The sequence below is a fragment of the Aquarana catesbeiana genome, linkage group LG10 (assembly GCF_042186555.1).
Source record: "Aquarana catesbeiana isolate 2022-GZ linkage group LG10, ASM4218655v1, whole genome shotgun sequence".
Taxonomy (NCBI): Eukaryota; Metazoa; Chordata; class Amphibia; order Anura; family Ranidae; genus Aquarana; species Aquarana catesbeiana.
Window position 1 is genome coordinate 124,557,995 of NC_133333.1, and position 17,396 is coordinate 124,575,390.

General features: G+C 40.8%; 1 protein-coding gene across 1 annotated transcript in view; it reads left to right on the forward strand.

The window, feature by feature from the left end:
- The window catches only part of ARHGEF12 (Rho guanine nucleotide exchange factor 12), a 441,882-nt gene that overhangs the window by 376,084 nt on the left and 48,402 nt on the right, over nucleotides 1-17,396 (forward strand). Inside the window, exons 32-33 of the mRNA XM_073602566.1 lie at nucleotides 2,068-2,143; nucleotides 2,498-2,665. Coding sequence (XP_073458667.1) covers nucleotides 2,068-2,143; nucleotides 2,498-2,665 — 244 coding nt within the window. The remainder of the gene's footprint in view (nucleotides 1-2,067; nucleotides 2,144-2,497; nucleotides 2,666-17,396) is intronic.

The window sequence follows — 17,396 nt, forward strand, 5'->3', positions numbered from 1 at the left end:
ATGTATCTACTAGGGTTCATTGTGTTCCATGCAGCTCTGATTCCCTCCACCTGGTATCTCCGCAACTTCTGGGTCACCTTCCTCCAGTTCCTTTGTGGCAAAGAAGGAATTCTCATCTTTTATAGCCTGTTTAAACCAGCAGCTTTCCAGAATACTTGCTGGATTGAATCACAAGCGGAAGTGTTCCCTCTTTCCTCACCCCTCCTATTAACGGGGGAGGAATCAGTGGAGGACGAGGTAGAAGACTAGAACATTCTAGTAGAAGGAGAGGCAGAAGAATTCTCATCCGAGGAATCTTCTGAAGAACCCCAGGGTCAGGGTTTATCTCGGACCCAAAAGGCCTTTGTGAGTTTCCTCACAAAAGGTTTTCAGAATTATTTTAAAGTGGATGTAAACCTGAAAAAAACATTTTTAATGAAGATTTCTACCTGGTACAGTAGAGAATGTCAAGTTATCCTTGCCCAGTCTTGCCACAAACAGTTAATCTAGCTCTGAGCAATCCTCTTGTCTTTTTGTAGTAAGATCAAAAACGCCACATCCCCCACTGCTGTGACTGACATCTGATTTCTTTATCTCATGAACGGCATGAGAGAGAGAGAGTGTTACGATTCCAGCTTCACATTCCCCTCCTTTCTTCTCCAGCTCTCCCAGGATTGGCTGCTCCACACCTCAGTATGATTGGGCATGCTAAAGTCATGTGGTGCTTTTCCTGCGTTTTGACTGGATGTTACTCAAAACTCAGGAATAGGAGAGTGTAGAGGTGGGCAGGGAGTCTTATGAGATCACGACTCCGCCCACCGAGCTCTGGCAAAGAGACCCATTCACCGATTCCAGAGTTATGCAGGGCTCCTACTGCTGAAGGGGGTGACATTTGCAAGGTAGGAATACATTCAGGAGGCTTGCATGTATATACTGTATACATTAATACTGTACCATTAGATTATACTGGGTGAGTGGTGGGTTTACATTTACTTTAAGTTACCACTTTCCGAGTCCAACTCCAAAGGTTACAGGATTTGGATTGTGGCATTCACTGCAACATCCTCAATCCTTTCATGTACATCCTCATTTAAAGGATGTTCTTGTATGCAGAGTGGGTAAAATTTGCTCTTTGAGAATTTGCTAAGAATTGAAAATATGCCTTCAAAGGATCCAGCAGTTTCTTATTTTAATAAGACCCTCAAGTTTGCAGTGGATAAAATCCCAGTATTTAACACTTTGGACAAATGCCTTGAGGTCTTATTTAAAGCCTTATTTGCTCTGGTGGGGGCAGTGTTACAGCTGGCAATTACGGTTGTAGGTGTGTGCCTAAGCTCAGGGCACCATCAAATGATGAGAGAGAGGGATCCTACTATTGGAGATACTCAAGCAAGCAGAAACCTGAAGGATTTCACCACATATTCATGTACAGGAAATACAAACAAAATCTATTTTTTCACCAAGTTGTGAGCCAGGAGACAGAAATCTGTGCAAAACATCTATGGATACAAATTAGTGCACACAAAGACTATTGCTTTTAACAGACACTGCCACATTAGCTATTAATGATCTTTAAGCCACCCCTTTTCAGCTCAGAGTTAAAAGAAAAAAATGCAGATGACTATAATCTGGTATTATCAATTATTTTTGCATCTGGGTTCTTCTTAAAACATTACCTTTTTGTTATTTCCTGAATATTATTCTGGTGTACTATACTGTGTTAATGATGAGCTCAGGTGTGTTCGCAACGCACGTGCAGAGCCCACCAGGAAATCGGCACTGCACAGCACTTATCACAAGCAGTGAGACATTTTCCCGATCCACGGCTGCAGAGATTTGGAAATGTCTCACTGCCTGTGAGAAGCGCTGTGCAGTGCCGACTTCCTGGCGGGCTTTGCACGTGCGGTTGCGAACACGCCTGAACTCATCCTTATACAATATTACAGTGTATCATAACATGCGTGCGCATACAAGCAATTAATCATATCTCTCATATCTTCTGTCTAACTGTCAAATCCACATTTGGAATTTTGTTGTTGATTTTGCTGTTCATGCACAGTGATGTTGACTATGCGTTTTGTTTTGCAGAATCTAGATTTGACTAAAAGGAAGATGTTTCATGAGGGGCCTTTGGCTTGGAAGGTGAATCGAGACAAGATCATTGGTGGGTAGAATCTCTGGAAACTTTGGCATTTTAAGGGAACATAAAGTGAAGTGATTTGTACTGAAGCATTTTTACTGTGAAATATACAAAGTGCATGTAGCAAAGAAACAACCAATCGGCCCATCACAACCAAGCAGAATTTGGCTTTCACTTATTTCACTAGAGAGCCAAGTTTATTCAGTTTACATTATATGGATGGTGTATTCAGCAGTAATTTACATTGTCCAAATACTGCAAAGGTTCTTTTTGACAAGATATTGCATAAGGATAAAACATTCAACTCCACATCACGCATCTAAAGATTTAAATAAATGCCTTTCTCTCCTAATGCAAGTGCTTCTCTCCTCTTTACAGATCTCTATACATTGTTGTTAGAGGATATTCTGGTTTTGCTGCAGAAACAGGATGACAAATTGATCCTTAGATGTTACAGTAAGATTCTGACAACCACCTCAGACAGCAAACACATTTTCAGTCCCGTCATCAACCTTAACACCGTGCTAGTACGACAAGTGGCAACAGGTTGGTCAAGTTCTTTATCTGTTGTATAATGGTAGAATAACAGTGATAACTTTATAACTGCAATCATACAGAGCTAAAAGGGTACCATTGGATTCAGTATTTTTCACCATCTGTGTTTTTCTGCACAAGCCTATGAAACATGCTTTGTGACGGTAATCACGTTTTAATGACTATAATGTATTTAATCTCATAATGTTTCTGATATGCTGCATGAGTTCAACAGGGCTAAGGGCAAGTTTACACTAGTATTGCTCTGTGTAGAGCTGAACGTGACAGCAGGGTTTTTTTTTTTGCTGTGCCTTGATAATTGTTGCCATGCTACAATGCTTATTGCATGTATACATCTCCCTCCACTGCCTTTGCAGCATAAGGGAAAGTGTTTGGGCGTTAAAAACATTCAGCGGTGTGTTTTTACTGCCCCACCCCCCACCCTCCAGTTGCATATCGCTGCAGCGTCTAACAATGGTTGGTCAGCATCGATGGATTCCAGTTGTCTTCAAATTGTTTTTCTGTTGTGGCAATGTATTGTTGGATTCTTTCACTATATTCATCACTGACTGCACCTAGATGTTTGTGAAAGAAGTCAAAATGTGAATGCAGAAAATCCTCACTGACATTTTGCACTACACTATAGTCTTGTATGCTATAAGAAATTTGTTTTGTCATTGGCAAGAAAATTCTTAGTTACATCCCTTCAGTGCTTTCCAGGTGGAGGGGCCCGTGTGAAAGGAGCCCAATGGTTAACATGGGGTTGATTTACTAAAACTGGACAGTGCAAAATCTGCATAGCAGATATACCAATCTGCTTCCAGTTTTTTTTGTCAAAGCTTAATTGAACAAGCTGAAGTTAGAAGCCGATTGGCTACCATGCACAGCTGCACCACATTTTGCACTCTCCAGTTTTAGTAAATTAACTCCCATGGGACGTGCTAAAGAACATTATTATACAGATTGCAGGCAGGAAGGGGTTAAATCATACTACAATAATTTGGTCTGTTTAGGATAGGGTAATCTTTTTGTTTTGGATTTATAATTCTGCAACCTTTAGTAATAATGTAGCCCTCCTTAGAAGATGATGGCATTACAATACAAGATGTTAGTTCAAAATGCAGGAAAAAAACAAAAATATGACAGGACAGTCCAAACCCCTACAATTCAGCTTTCACACAAGTTATGTGCTTCCACCTGCATTGGTGGAATCTCTGATTATCCATTGGCTTAAAGGCTAAGTTTACCTCTTTTTTTTTTATATATATATATATATATATATATATATATATATATATATATATATATATATATATATATATATATATATATATAATCCAGCTCCCCTATGCACTAATATACCAGTAATGTACCTCTGTTGCACAAAAAGACAAGTTTTCTTTGGTTTTGAAGACCAGGCCTCACCTCCATCGATGGCTGTAGTTTGCAGATCATTTCAGAAACTTCCTGGTATAAACACAGGACGGACCAGCCAGTATGACACAGGAGAGAGTTTACCAGGTGTCCTCATTACCATACCTTCACACATCAACTAAGTTTTCACAGCACCCCCAGCATTCCTCCATGTGTGAATTTGTGCTGACTTCACCAGCGTTCCTTTCGGACGGGCTTAGGCTGCATGCTAAATTCCCCGGGGCCACATGCGGCCTACGGGACATCCCTGATGTAGTGCAAGTGCCTGCCTGATTGGATAAAGAGTGATTGGATTGATGGTGTCTCCTCCTAATTATATCGTTTTGATAAATCTAAAGGAGTATTGTGAGTACCTGAGTGTCGGGTGGACCGGTGGGATCGTTAGTACTTGTGTATTGCGATTGCACGTGGGTCTGCGAGTACTTTTGTATTGTATGTTGAGAACCTGTGTAGTGTATTGAGTATTAGTGTCAGGAAGCTAGTTGTTAGGTAATTTGGACAGGGTATAATCCCCAATCCTCATTAAACTGGTAGGTACAATGCCCGGCGGGTGTGGAGATGCGACTCTGTGTACATCTTGCGGCATGTATGCGTTCCTTGATTATCTGATCAAGGGCGAATACTGCTGTGCAAGATGTTAGCACATTGTTTCCCTGGAAGCCCAGGTTCTGAATCTAGAGAACCAACTGTCAGCACTGAGAAGACCCACCATACTAAAGGAGAGCCGGTAACGTACCCGACAGGTGCCGGCAGGGGCCAACACAGAGGCGGGTGGAGACAAAGAGGTGCAGGCACCAGAAAAGACTAGATGGGTGACAGGAAGGATAGAGGAGGAGGAGTGCCAGGGAGGCCGATCCAGGGCTGGAGCATCCCAATAGGTACGCTCCATTGAGTGACATTGGTGAAACCAGTAAGGTACCAGCACTGCTGGAGCTGAGGGACTCTCCTAGCTGCCAGGGGAAGGACTCCTTTAGTGAGAGAGGGGGGGGGGGGGGGCAGGGAAAGGATAAACAGATTCTGGTGGTAGGGGAGTCAATTCTTAGAAGGACAGAGAGGGCAATCTGTGACAAAGTCCTGAAGCGCTGAACTGTATGCTGTCTACCGGGCGCTCAGGTTTGGCACATCACCGATCTGGTGGACAGATTACTGGGAGGGGCTGGTAAGACCCGGCTGTCATGGTGCAGGTTGGCACCAATGACAAAGTCAGAGGCAGATAGCGTGTTCTAAGGAATGATTTTAGGGACTTGGGAGCTAAATTGCGGAAAAGGACCTCCAAGGTAGTATTCTCAGGAATACTACTGGTACCTCGAGCCACACCAGAAAGGCAGAGGGAGATTAGGGAAGTAAACAAGTGGCTGAGGAGCTGGTGTAGTAAGGAGGGGTTTGAGTTCCTGAAGGGTTGGGCATAAATCTCAGTCGGTCACCAGTACTATAGAAGGGATGGGCGGCACCTAAATGAGGAGGGTGCAGATCTGCTGGGAGTAAAGAGGGGGAGGGTCCAGAGGTAGAGATAGTCAGTGCAGAACATATTCCAGAGGGTAGTATTGGGGGCATTAGTGGTAGGTTGACTAAAGCACATAAATAAACCCAAGGTAAGTATAGTAACAAGTCCTAGTTGCAATCTTGGAACACCCAATAAGAGGATAGTATGCGACCAGTCTAAACTACGTGGCATGTTCACCAATGCCGGGAGCATCTGGTTCAACAGCTCTCATGATTGGCTGGCAACCATTCAAGGGTATACCCTTTATCGCAGGGATAGAGGGGGTAAAAAAGAGGGAGGGGATATGTCTATATATCAAGATTAATGTACAAGTGAATGTGAGAGATGATATCATTAAGGGAGCTAGGGAGGAGGTGGAATCCTTATGGGTAAAGCTACAAAGGAATGAAGCTAAGGGGAAAATAATACTGGGAGTATGCTATAGGCCCCCTAACCTGAGGGAGGAGGGGGAGATGGACCTCCTATCGCAATTTGGATTAGCAGCAAGGATGGGAAGTGTTATCATAATGGGGGATTTTAATTATCCAGACATAGACTGGGAGGAGGGAACCACGCATTTGTTTAAGGCTCGCCAGTTCCTAAATGTCTTGCAGGACAATTTCATGGGTCAGATGGTAGACGCACCAACTAGAAATAAAGCATTACTAGATCTACTGATTACCAACAATACAGACCTGATCATGGATGTGGAAATAAGGGGCAATTTAGGAAACGGTGATCACAGGTCAATTGGCTTCAGTATAAATCACACAAATAGGAACATGTACAAAGACACTGAATTTCAAACGAGCCAACTTCCCTAAACTACGAACCTTGCTAGAATGCATTAATTGGGATAAAATCTTAAGAACAAAGAACACGGAGGAGAGATGGGTTTGCTTTAAGAGCATATTGAATAAGGGCATTAGCCAGTGCATCCAATTGGGTAATAAATTTAACTGAGCTAACAAAAGTCCCCATGGCTTAACTCCAATGTAAAAATGCACATAAAAGCAAAGGAGAAGGCCTCAACATGGTTGAGGGATCATCATCAGCATTCAGACTTTATAAAGACTGCAACAAGAAATGTAAGGGTGCAATTAGGGCAGCTAAGATAGAACACGAAAGACACATAGCGGAGGAGCGCAAAAAAATCCAAAGAAATTCTTTAAGTATATAAACAGATTGAGGAAGGACATCTGATTACAAAGGATGGGGAGATGGCGAAGGTATTGAACTTATTCTTCTCCTCAGTCTTCACGAAGGAATCGGGGGGCTTTAGTAACCAAAACTGCAGTGTTTATCCTCATGACGCATCACAGGAAGCACCCTCATGGCTAACAGAGGACAGAATTAGATTTAGACTTGGGAAACTTAACATTAATAAATCACCAGGACCGGATGGCTTGCACTCAAGGATTCTTAGGGAACTCAGTCAAGTAATTGCCAGACCATTGTTCTTAATTTTTATTGACCGTCTACTGACTGGAACGGTACCAGCGGATTGGAGAAAAGCCAATGTAGCACCAATATTTAAAAAGGGCCCAAAATACATCCCTGGGAATTACAGACCAGTTAGCCTAACATCAATAGTACACAAGCTCTTGGGGGGGGGGGGGGTGATATGGGACTATATACAAGATTTTAGTAATGAAAACTGTATCATTAGCAGTAATCATCATGGATTCATAAAGAATCATTCTTGCCAAACCAATCTATTAATCTTCTATGAGGAGGTGAGTTGCCATCTAGATAAAGGAAGGCCCGTAGACATGGTGTATCTGGATTTTGCAAAAGCATTTGACACAGTTCCCCATAAACATTGACTGTACAAAATAAGACCCGTTGGCATGGACCATAGGGTGAGTATATGGATTGAAACCTGGCTACAAGGACGAGTTCAGAGGGTGGTGATGAATGGGGATAACTCGGAAATGTCAGAAGTGGGTAGTGGGGTCCCCCAGGGTTCTGTGCTGGGACCAATCCTATTTAATTTGTTCATAAATGACCTGGAGGATGGGGGTAAACAGTTCAATCTCTGTATTTGCGGAAGATACTAAGCTAAGCAGGGCATTAACTTCTCCGCAGGATGTGGAAACCTTGCAAGAAGATCTGAACAAATTAATGGGGGTGAGCAACTACATGGCAAATGAAGTTTAATGTAGAAAAATGTAAAATAATGCATTTGGGTGGCAAAAATATGATTGCAATCTATACACTGGGGGGAGAACCTCTGGGGGAATCTAGGATGGGAAAAGGACCTGGGGGTCCTAGTAGATGATAGGCTTAGCAATGGCATGCAATGCCAAGCGGCTGCTAACAAATTAAACAGAATATTGGCAAGCATTAAAAAAGGGATTAATTCAAGGGATAAAACGATAATTCTCCCACTCTACAAGACTCTGGTCCGGCCACACCTGGGGAATGCTGTCCAGTTACGGGCACTAGTCCTCAGGAAGGATGTACTGGAAATGGAGCGAGTACAAAGAAGGGCAACAAAGCTAATAATCCTCCAGAGAGGATATTGGTTATAAAGAAAGGTTGTGAGCCCTGAACTTATTCTCTCTGGAGAAGAGACACTTGAGAGGGGACATGATTTCAATTTACAAATACCGTACTGGTGACCCCACAATAGGGATAAAACTTTTTTGCGGAAGGGAGTTTAACGAGACACGTGGCCACTCATTAAAAATAGAAGAAAAGAGGTTTAACCATAAACTACGTAGAGGGTTCTTTACTGTAGGAGCCTCAAGGATGTGGAATTCCCTTCCACAGGCGGTGGTCTCAGCGGGGGGGAGGCACCGATAGTTTAAAAAAAACTATTCAATAATAAGGATGAGCTCAGGCGTGTTTGCACAGCCCACGTGCAGAGCCCGCAAGGAAGTCGGCACTGCGCTGTGCTAATCACCGGCAGTGAGACATTGTCCTGATGCGCGGCTGCAGAGATCGGGAAATGTCTCACTGCCTCTGATTAGTGCAGTGCCGACTTCCTGTCGGGCTCTGCAGGTGGGTTGTGCGAAGACGCCAGAGCTCATCCTTATTAGATAAGCACCTGAACAACCACAACATACAGGAATGTACAAGGTAATACTGACATATAATCGCACACATAAGTTGGACTTGTGTCTTTTTTTCAACCTCACCTACTATGTAACTATTGTAAAGAGATTGTAAAATCCGATTGTATAGTGTATGGCCACATTATACACCTAAAATTACCTAGTTGCACTTTCAGTGTCATTAATTGTTAATGGCACACCAAACACATAAGAAAACCCACATTTTGCCACATAAAAACAGGGGACAAATGCAGTAACAAATTTACAAAAATGTCCTATGAGCTACTTTGTTAGGTGGAGCGCAGCCCATTGCAATCGACTGGCTGCCCTATGTGTGTGTCACTGGAAAAACAAGCCAAAAACATGCACTCCCACAACTCTAGTGGGGCCTGAATGTGAAATTGGTGCGTTTACAGAAGAACAATGAGGCTCCATTCACATCTGTGTGTTTCCAAACGCAAAGTGCACAGAAAATGTGTGCTTTGCCATGCGTTTCATAAATGCTGCAAATGTGCATTGTGTTTGTGTTGTCATCACATGTTAAAGGATCCCCAAGTGCGGCAAACACACTGAAAGCTGCAGTAACGCACCATGCGCCACTCCAAAAATAGTTCTGGAGCTTCTCTGGGGCGATTGATGCGCGTAGGGCAGTCTATTCAAGTGAATGAGCTGCCCTATGCGTGACGAGTGAACACACAAAACAAACGCATGCAGGAATATGTGTTTTTGTTAGGTGGAGATGTGAATGAGGCCTCATGACTGAGTGTCTCCGTCCACTCCCTCCAGTGTACTTGTATAAAGATGCCATACACTATGCAAATTGATTGTACAATCTCTGTACAATTTGCTTTAGATTTACCAGAACTATGGAATAGAGGACACACCTGAACAATCCATTCAGTTGGTAGCAAATCAGACCGGCCCTTGTACTACATAGCTGATGGGAGATCTAAAGGAGATTGTACAATCAGATTGTATAGGAAGTGGGTGCAAGGCGGTATTGTAATGAGGGAGGTGTGGTCCAGAGTGGTGAACACACCCTATCACGTCCTCTTCTGTGATGCAACAATGAAGTGATGGCTTCTGGGAGATGACTTAACAGGAAGTGAATGCTAATACTAGCTACAGAAATTTATGTAATATGAAAATCCATTCAAAGATACAACAAGACTGACAAGATTCTAAATATCATGTGAATGAGGTAAGTGAGAGAAAAGCACATTGGGATGGCTGGGCCAGGAATGGCATTGGAAAACACTTCTATTTATTATGAAAAGTGATATTCTGCCCGAAAAGGTGAATTTATCCTTTAAATTCCTTGGAGAGTTTGCAAGCAACTCGAGTGTTAAGTGGCTACAGTAGCATAGCTTGTCAATTACTCACTAGGACTTTGCTTGTTCTCTCATGTAGTACATGAAGCAGGTAATACCGCCACCCAAGTGTACTTCAGGTATTGCAGGATAACTTTCAGTGACCCCCGGATCCGTGAGAAATCAAATGAGACACAGAAACAGATTTGAGTGTGTTCATAAGATCTCTGAACTTTACTGAATTCTACCGTGGCTTATATGCAAAAGAAAGAAGGCAGGGGCTGTGTTTTAATGCATATGTTTATAAAAGTTATACAAACTCAGTACTTTTCTTATCATGATTTAAACTTCTGACTTTAGTTAACAAGAACTAGCTGATCATTTTGCTTACACAACAGGCTGCTCCGTGAATCAGCTTAACCACAATGACTTCCAGGGTGTGTTTCTATGCAAACTGTTAGTTAAGCTGATTACAGTATGTCAAAACACATATATTCAAAAATGAATTTCTACTTAAATAAAATGGAGTCATTTATACATTCTATTACAATCCCCTCTTTTATCACAAACCCTGAAGCCCTCGACATTCACCTGGACTTCTTTCCCATAAATGTATCATTATCCTAAGCTTGTAAAAATAGAGAACAATAACCACATAATCTCAGCTGCATAGCAATTGTCCATGAAATACAAAGGGGGAAGGGGTGTGACAGTCTTTAAAAGCAAGTGGGAGGGGCATGACAGCCTTTAGGCCAAATAAATAATAGTCCCAAAGAAAAGCACAAAAAAAGGTCTCTTGTATGGCTTCTGAATGTCCAATAAATTAATGAAAGGGAAGGAAAAGAAAATGTCCACATTATAATTCTCATTCTCCTAAACTTTTCCCAAAACTTTTGGTTCCGTTCTGTGTTCATCCATATTTTACAGAGATCCTTCTACCCCAAAACCCTGCCTCTTTGTAAGGATAGAACTGGATATCCACAGACAGACTGGAACTGATGCATTGGGCTAGACCTGTGTCTTCGGGCTATCGTATCTGGATCTCTCCCTTGTGATGCTCACTGGAATTTCATAGACCTTGGGCGTTCATCATTTGGCTAACCCTCAAGGTGTCATTCCAGGAACATTTTCCAGTAGGAGTCTACCTTTACTCATCTCAGCACCTCCCATGGCATTTGAACAACAAAGATGAACAACGAAGATTTCCATGTAAAAGCTGTAGACATCTCGTCATCCGGATAGGGTATAGGGTTGAGTATGAATGGGGTGGGCATTTCTTCATGTGCATGGGACTGGGGTTGAAAACTGGCTGGTTGGGGCGGATATTCCTCATCCAACATGAATAATCACAGAATCTATCTGATCAATTCAGGCCTTAACCTTTTGGAGGTATTAAAAACAATATATTCCTCATTAACTCAAACATAGGTAAAGCATGTAGAAATAAAAAATGTTTCTCAGCAACAGTCTTCATTATATAGATTCAATTTATTTAACTAAACACTTTTTTTCAAATCCAGTATTACAGCAGGACTTCAACAAAACTTAAACCCCTTTAGTTTCTTCTGTCCCCGGGACCCAAATGGACCCAAGGGTCTCAGAACAGAACATTTTATCCAAACACATATTCTTACTCAGATGTCAGCCTCCCAACTTTGCAAATTTATCTGATCATCGGCAACAAACAAAACATTGATGGATAAACATTACATCATTAACACTTCACGATTGAAACTCTGGGAATTCAAAAGGTAAATATCCAGAATAGTCACTCTTATGCCCTGTACACACGGTCGGATTTTCCGACGGAAAATGTGTGATAGGAACTTGTTGTCGGAAATTCCGACCGTGTGTAGGCTCCATCACACATTTTCCATCGGAATTTCCGACACACAAAGTTTGAGAGCTTGCTATAAAATTTTCCGACAACAAAATCCGTTGTCGGAAATTCTGATCGTGTGTACACAAATCCGACGCACAAAGTGCCACGCATGCTCAGAATAAATTAAGAGACAAAAGCTATTGGCTACTGCCCCGTTTATAGTCCCGATGTACGTGTTTTACGTCACCGCGTTTAGAACGATAGGATTTTCTGACAACTTTGTGTGACCGTGTGTATGCAAGACAAGTTTGAGCCAACATCCGTCGGAAAAAAATCAATGGATTTTGTTGTTGGAATGTCCGACCGTGTGTACAGGGCATTACTGTTATTCAAACAAACTTTCCCATCATATTTTAGTACCTCATGGACTCAATATATGCAGCAATTTATTTCGATCCTGGTTACTTAATTTCAGTAACTCTTCAAACATTTTCGTTTTGGTTTCACCCTTTTTTACCAAAATCCCATTATCCATTTTAATTTAACCCCAAACTTTTAGGGAAATATATATTATCAGGAACATGGTCCTAATAACCTCTACTCCCAGAACAAGAAAACACAATATGAGACAACTCTTTGTGTACATTTTAAACAAACTCTTAAGATACTTTACTAATCAAATAATATCTTGTGCATTCATTAAACACAATACAACCACTTTCTCCTTTTATTCACATTCATTTGGCCACTCCATTCATTCTTCATTTAGAAATGTTTTCCATATTTGCCATTTGAATACCTTTAAACACCTTTACTCCCTTTTTTATTTTTTATTTTGTTTTTTGTTTTTTTATCCATATCTCTCATATTTTTCCCTAGTGCATAGGATTACACAAACCTTAAGTTACTTCCTTTTTTTTTTACCAACCACAATTCCTCTGGCGTAGCGCCTGGAACACATAACTTCCTTGAATGAGGCTGGTTCACACACCAGCAGTGCATTCACACTCCCAACTGCCCAAAAAACGTGTGCGTTTTCTAGGCAGTGCGGTCCGACTTGCGTGCAAATTAAGGTCCATTGACTTCTATGGGAACACTTCTGAATCGCACATGTCATTCAGTTGTGAACAGTATAAAATCCTGACCTGATACTGATCAAAAACTGACATGAAACGCTGAACAACTACTTTGTCAATTAGCTGTGAAAACAGAGCTCAAATTCGCACCACATATGTGTGAACCCAGCCCTAAACGTGTATTTAACCGAAAAAAAATAAAATCAATCATTTTAAAATCCCCAATCATTGTTAATACAGCCTAAACACAATTAAAACCATTTGCACAAATAACCATTCCCTAGTCTTGTAACAGGCAATGCCCTTATACAATGCAAAGTTCTCATTTTTCCTTCTCAACATCAGCAAAACTATAATGCCATTTACTGAACACCGCGGAGCCCAGGGCAATTATATCAATCTGAAATATAGCAAATTTGTTGATACTGAAAAAAAAACCAAAACACCTTTTAACTTCAATAACGCAAGTATTGGCAATTACTCAATTAAAACAGTCCTTAAAGTCATAATACACGGAAAAAAACGCGCTAGGTGAGACCAGTACAGAATAGGTACTATATACCTTAAATATAAGGTTCAAATACCTGAGTAAAATTGATATATTATCAGTGTATATAACTCTAAAAACATGTACAATAATCGCATCACAAGATAAGAGATGGATCACATCTTAAAATGGAGTACATAAGGAGGTTATTATATATCAAGGAGACGTAAGCTGGTAGTGTAGTAAATCACATTATAGGAAAAGTCTCTTCTTCTTATAATACAGTGACTTCAAACTTGAAAAACACCATAGAAAGTAGTGATGTGAGATAGAAAAGTCCTTTCACCTGTAAAATCACAGCCTCTTACCAGCTGCCCAGATCTCTTATCAGGAGATCAATTCCGCTCTTAGGCTTATGACCCAGCTACAGTCTCTTGATAAACCGATGGAATAACGCCTTTCCTCCTCTCCAGTATTTCCCAAGTTTCTCTCAGACAGCCATTGTGGAACCTAAGGGGTTAATCCTCTGCATTGTATATAAAGGCTGTGTGATCCTGTCTCTCTGGTCCTCCTCTTCTTCCACTGACTCCAGACCATTTCCTTAGATAAGGTAAGATATAGGTTCACATGGCATCCTGGAACATCAAGGGGGTGTATCCTGCTAGCCCAGGAGTAGAGTCAGTATTTTATATATATGTGTTCCAACTCGGAACATGCACAAAAATGCCAGGATGGCAATAAACAGGATAGCAACAGAGTGTACAGGGTGCGAGCAGAACGGCCGCACTGAAGGAGGGGAAATTCAATGTAGGGGCACCCCCTAGTGGGCACCATCGGTTTATCAAGAGACTGTGGCTTGGTCATAAGCCTAAGAGCGGAATTGATCTCCTGATTAGAGATCTGGGCAGCTGGTAAGAGGCTGTGATTTTCCAGGTGGAAGGACTTTTCTATCTCACATCACTACTTTCTATGGTGTTTTTCAAGTTTGAAGTCACTGTTTTATATGAAGAAGAGACTTTTCCTATAATGTGATCTATTACACTACCAGCTTACGTCTCCTTGATATATAATAACCTCCTCATGTACTCCATTTTAAGATGTGATCCATCTCTTATCTTGTGATGCAATTATTGTACATGTTTTTAGAGTTATATACACTGATAATATATCAATTTTACTCAGGTATTTGAACCTTATATTTAAGGTATATAGTACCTATTCTATACTGGTCTCACCTAGCGTGTTTTTTTCATGTATTATTATATTGATTGTGGGTATCTCACAGTTTTAACTGCAGCAAGACCGTTTTATTATTATTATTTTTATTTATATTTGTATCGGCCAGAGTAGACAGGTGATTGCTGTCTTGTCTCCCCTGGAAGTTCCTTTTAGCTAGCGCTGTATGTTTTATAATTTTTATAGTCCTTAAAGTCAGACTCTAAGGCTCTGTTTCCACTACTGCGAGTTGCTGTGCGACTTGACACATGTGAAGTCGCATGACAAGTCAAAACCCATGTATTTCAATGGCCCCCGTTTTAATTGGTGCGACTCAAGTCGCGGTAACTCCAAAAAAGGTTCTTGCACTACTTTGTTCCTGCTTCGGTGCAACTTGTTCTCACATGTTTTTCACTGGTTGCATGACATTGCATCAAAAATCGCATTGCAAAGTCGCATTGGGGTTGCTGGGGTTGCAATAGTGGAAACTAACTGACTGAGCCTAACTGAAATAATCAAAATACCCCATGTATAAATTGAATCTGATCTGATCAGATTCCTCAAAAAAAAACAGTTGGTACCAGCGCATACAAGTAATTTATCAGTGATATGTCACATTCCCCTTTTAATGTTTCCAATTAGCTATGTGTGGGGCATGGGCTTAATATGTGCCAAACATATTTCATGAATAGACAATAGTTGCAACATTTTAACAATAAACATGTATTTTTAATCTATATAGATAACTTTTCTGAATTAAATCCTTCTTTAACATTCACTCTCCACCTCAGCAAGTCTCTCGGACTCGCTGAATATGGAATGCAAATATAGCCGTATGCTTTGCGCAAAAGTGGTGGCGAAGGCCTGGTCGGTGATTTGATCTCCTTTTTCACTTGAAGCAAAATAGCAGATTTATGCAAGCGGGTATGTACCTCTGTGTACTGTGCTAAACAATACTTTGGATAGGAGGAATCACTCGAATAGTAATTTGTCCTTGTCCAAATCCGCGATTCAATTCTCTTAAAGCACCACACACAGATGAGCATCCTACTCTGTCCCTCTCACCTGCCCACTTTAGCAACGCTCTCCTACTTGGCAGGATCATAGGACATATATCGACTACTCAACAATCCGTTTGCATTCAGAATAAAAAAAACAACTTATACTCTAAATTGGATTTCCAAGACAACCTCAAACAAAATAAAATGTAAGCATTTCTCTCTGAGCAAAAGGAAGAGAATTCCCTATACTAACAACAACTTTACCTTAACTAATAACCGGTAATTCACCTTTTAATCATTTAACACTACCATAGTATGCTAATAGGCAAGTTTCCCCTTTCTTAGTTTTAATACTAACACATATAGGCTCACACAGATCTATCTACTGCTAGCTTGAAACTGGCTGTAAAAATTTTACTTTTTCATTTTAAACAAACTTTTTTTTTTTTTTTTTTTTAACTGCTTAAAACCTTGGCTTGTATAGCATAGCTTTGTCCCATCTGCACCACAGCAACTACATTTATAAATATACATACAAAACTACTTGCCACTCTCACGACATTTGGATATAAGCAAGGGAGATTTCGAATTACTTTGTCCCTATTTCTGACTAAAATTCCTGATTGATCACCTTTTTTTTCCCAGGAGCACCAAGCTTTCAATGGGCGTGTACACTTTTCTGCAGCGTTCCCAAAACGCTTCTACAGCATTCCCAAAACGCTTAAAGCCAACCTCGGCATAACATTATAGAAACCCTAAGCTGCTACAAAACATGCAAATAATCTAGCAATACCAACCAGCAATCATAAGTTATGTTACCAGTGTAGCAATACTAATCTGCACACACTTCCTACACTGAGGCGTTTATCCTATAAGGATAAAGGATTTGGACCCATAATGAAAAATACTGTAGACCACTTTGACTGTCCTACCTTACAGTCAGTGTATCTACACAACAAATTATCTTATTACTTCTATGCGAGAGAAAAGCAAAAGTAGGTTGGGTCACCGAAGTATAATCCTCATTAACCATTTCAGCTCCTTCCCAAAAGAACTGTACAGTACTGTATTATTAATTAGGACCTTCTCAGAGGTACTTTCAAAAAAAAATTCCCTATACACCAAGGCGTGGTTCGTATCCCTCTTCTACATAAATTTAGTTTGAGATGAAATATAAATCAGAGCTAAGGCAAGAGAAAACAGTCTGTCTAAAAGACAAAAAGATCCTTCTTACCAAAGGTGATTATTTCATCCCACCGCTGCCACCATCTGAAGCAGGTAATACGCCACCCAGGTATACTTCAGATAATGCAGGAAGAGCTTCAGTAACCCCCGAATTCCTGAGAGACCAAATAAAACACAGGGAAACAGATTTGAGTGTGTTCATAAGGTCTCTGACCTTTACTGAATACTACCGTGGCTTATATGCAAAAGAAAGAACGGAGGGGCAGTGTTTTAATGCATATGTTTTTAATAGTTATACAAACTCAGTACTTTTCTTATCATGATTTAAACTTCTGACTTTAGTTAACAAGAACTAGCTGATAATTCTGCTTACACAACAGGCTGCTCCATGAATCAGCTTAACCACAATGACTTGCAGGGTGTGTTTCTATGCAAACTGTTAGTTAAGCTAATTATGTCAAAACACTTACCGTATATACTCGAGTATAAGTCGAGGCCCTAATTTACCACCAAAAAATGGGAAAAATTATTGACCCGAGTATAAGACGAGGGTGAGAAATGCAGCAGCTACTGTAAGTGAAAAAAGAGGGTCAACAGCGCCTATCTGCAGCTGTATACCTCCCTGTGTCCTGTGTATATGTGTCATGTACCTGTGTCATGTGTCATGTACC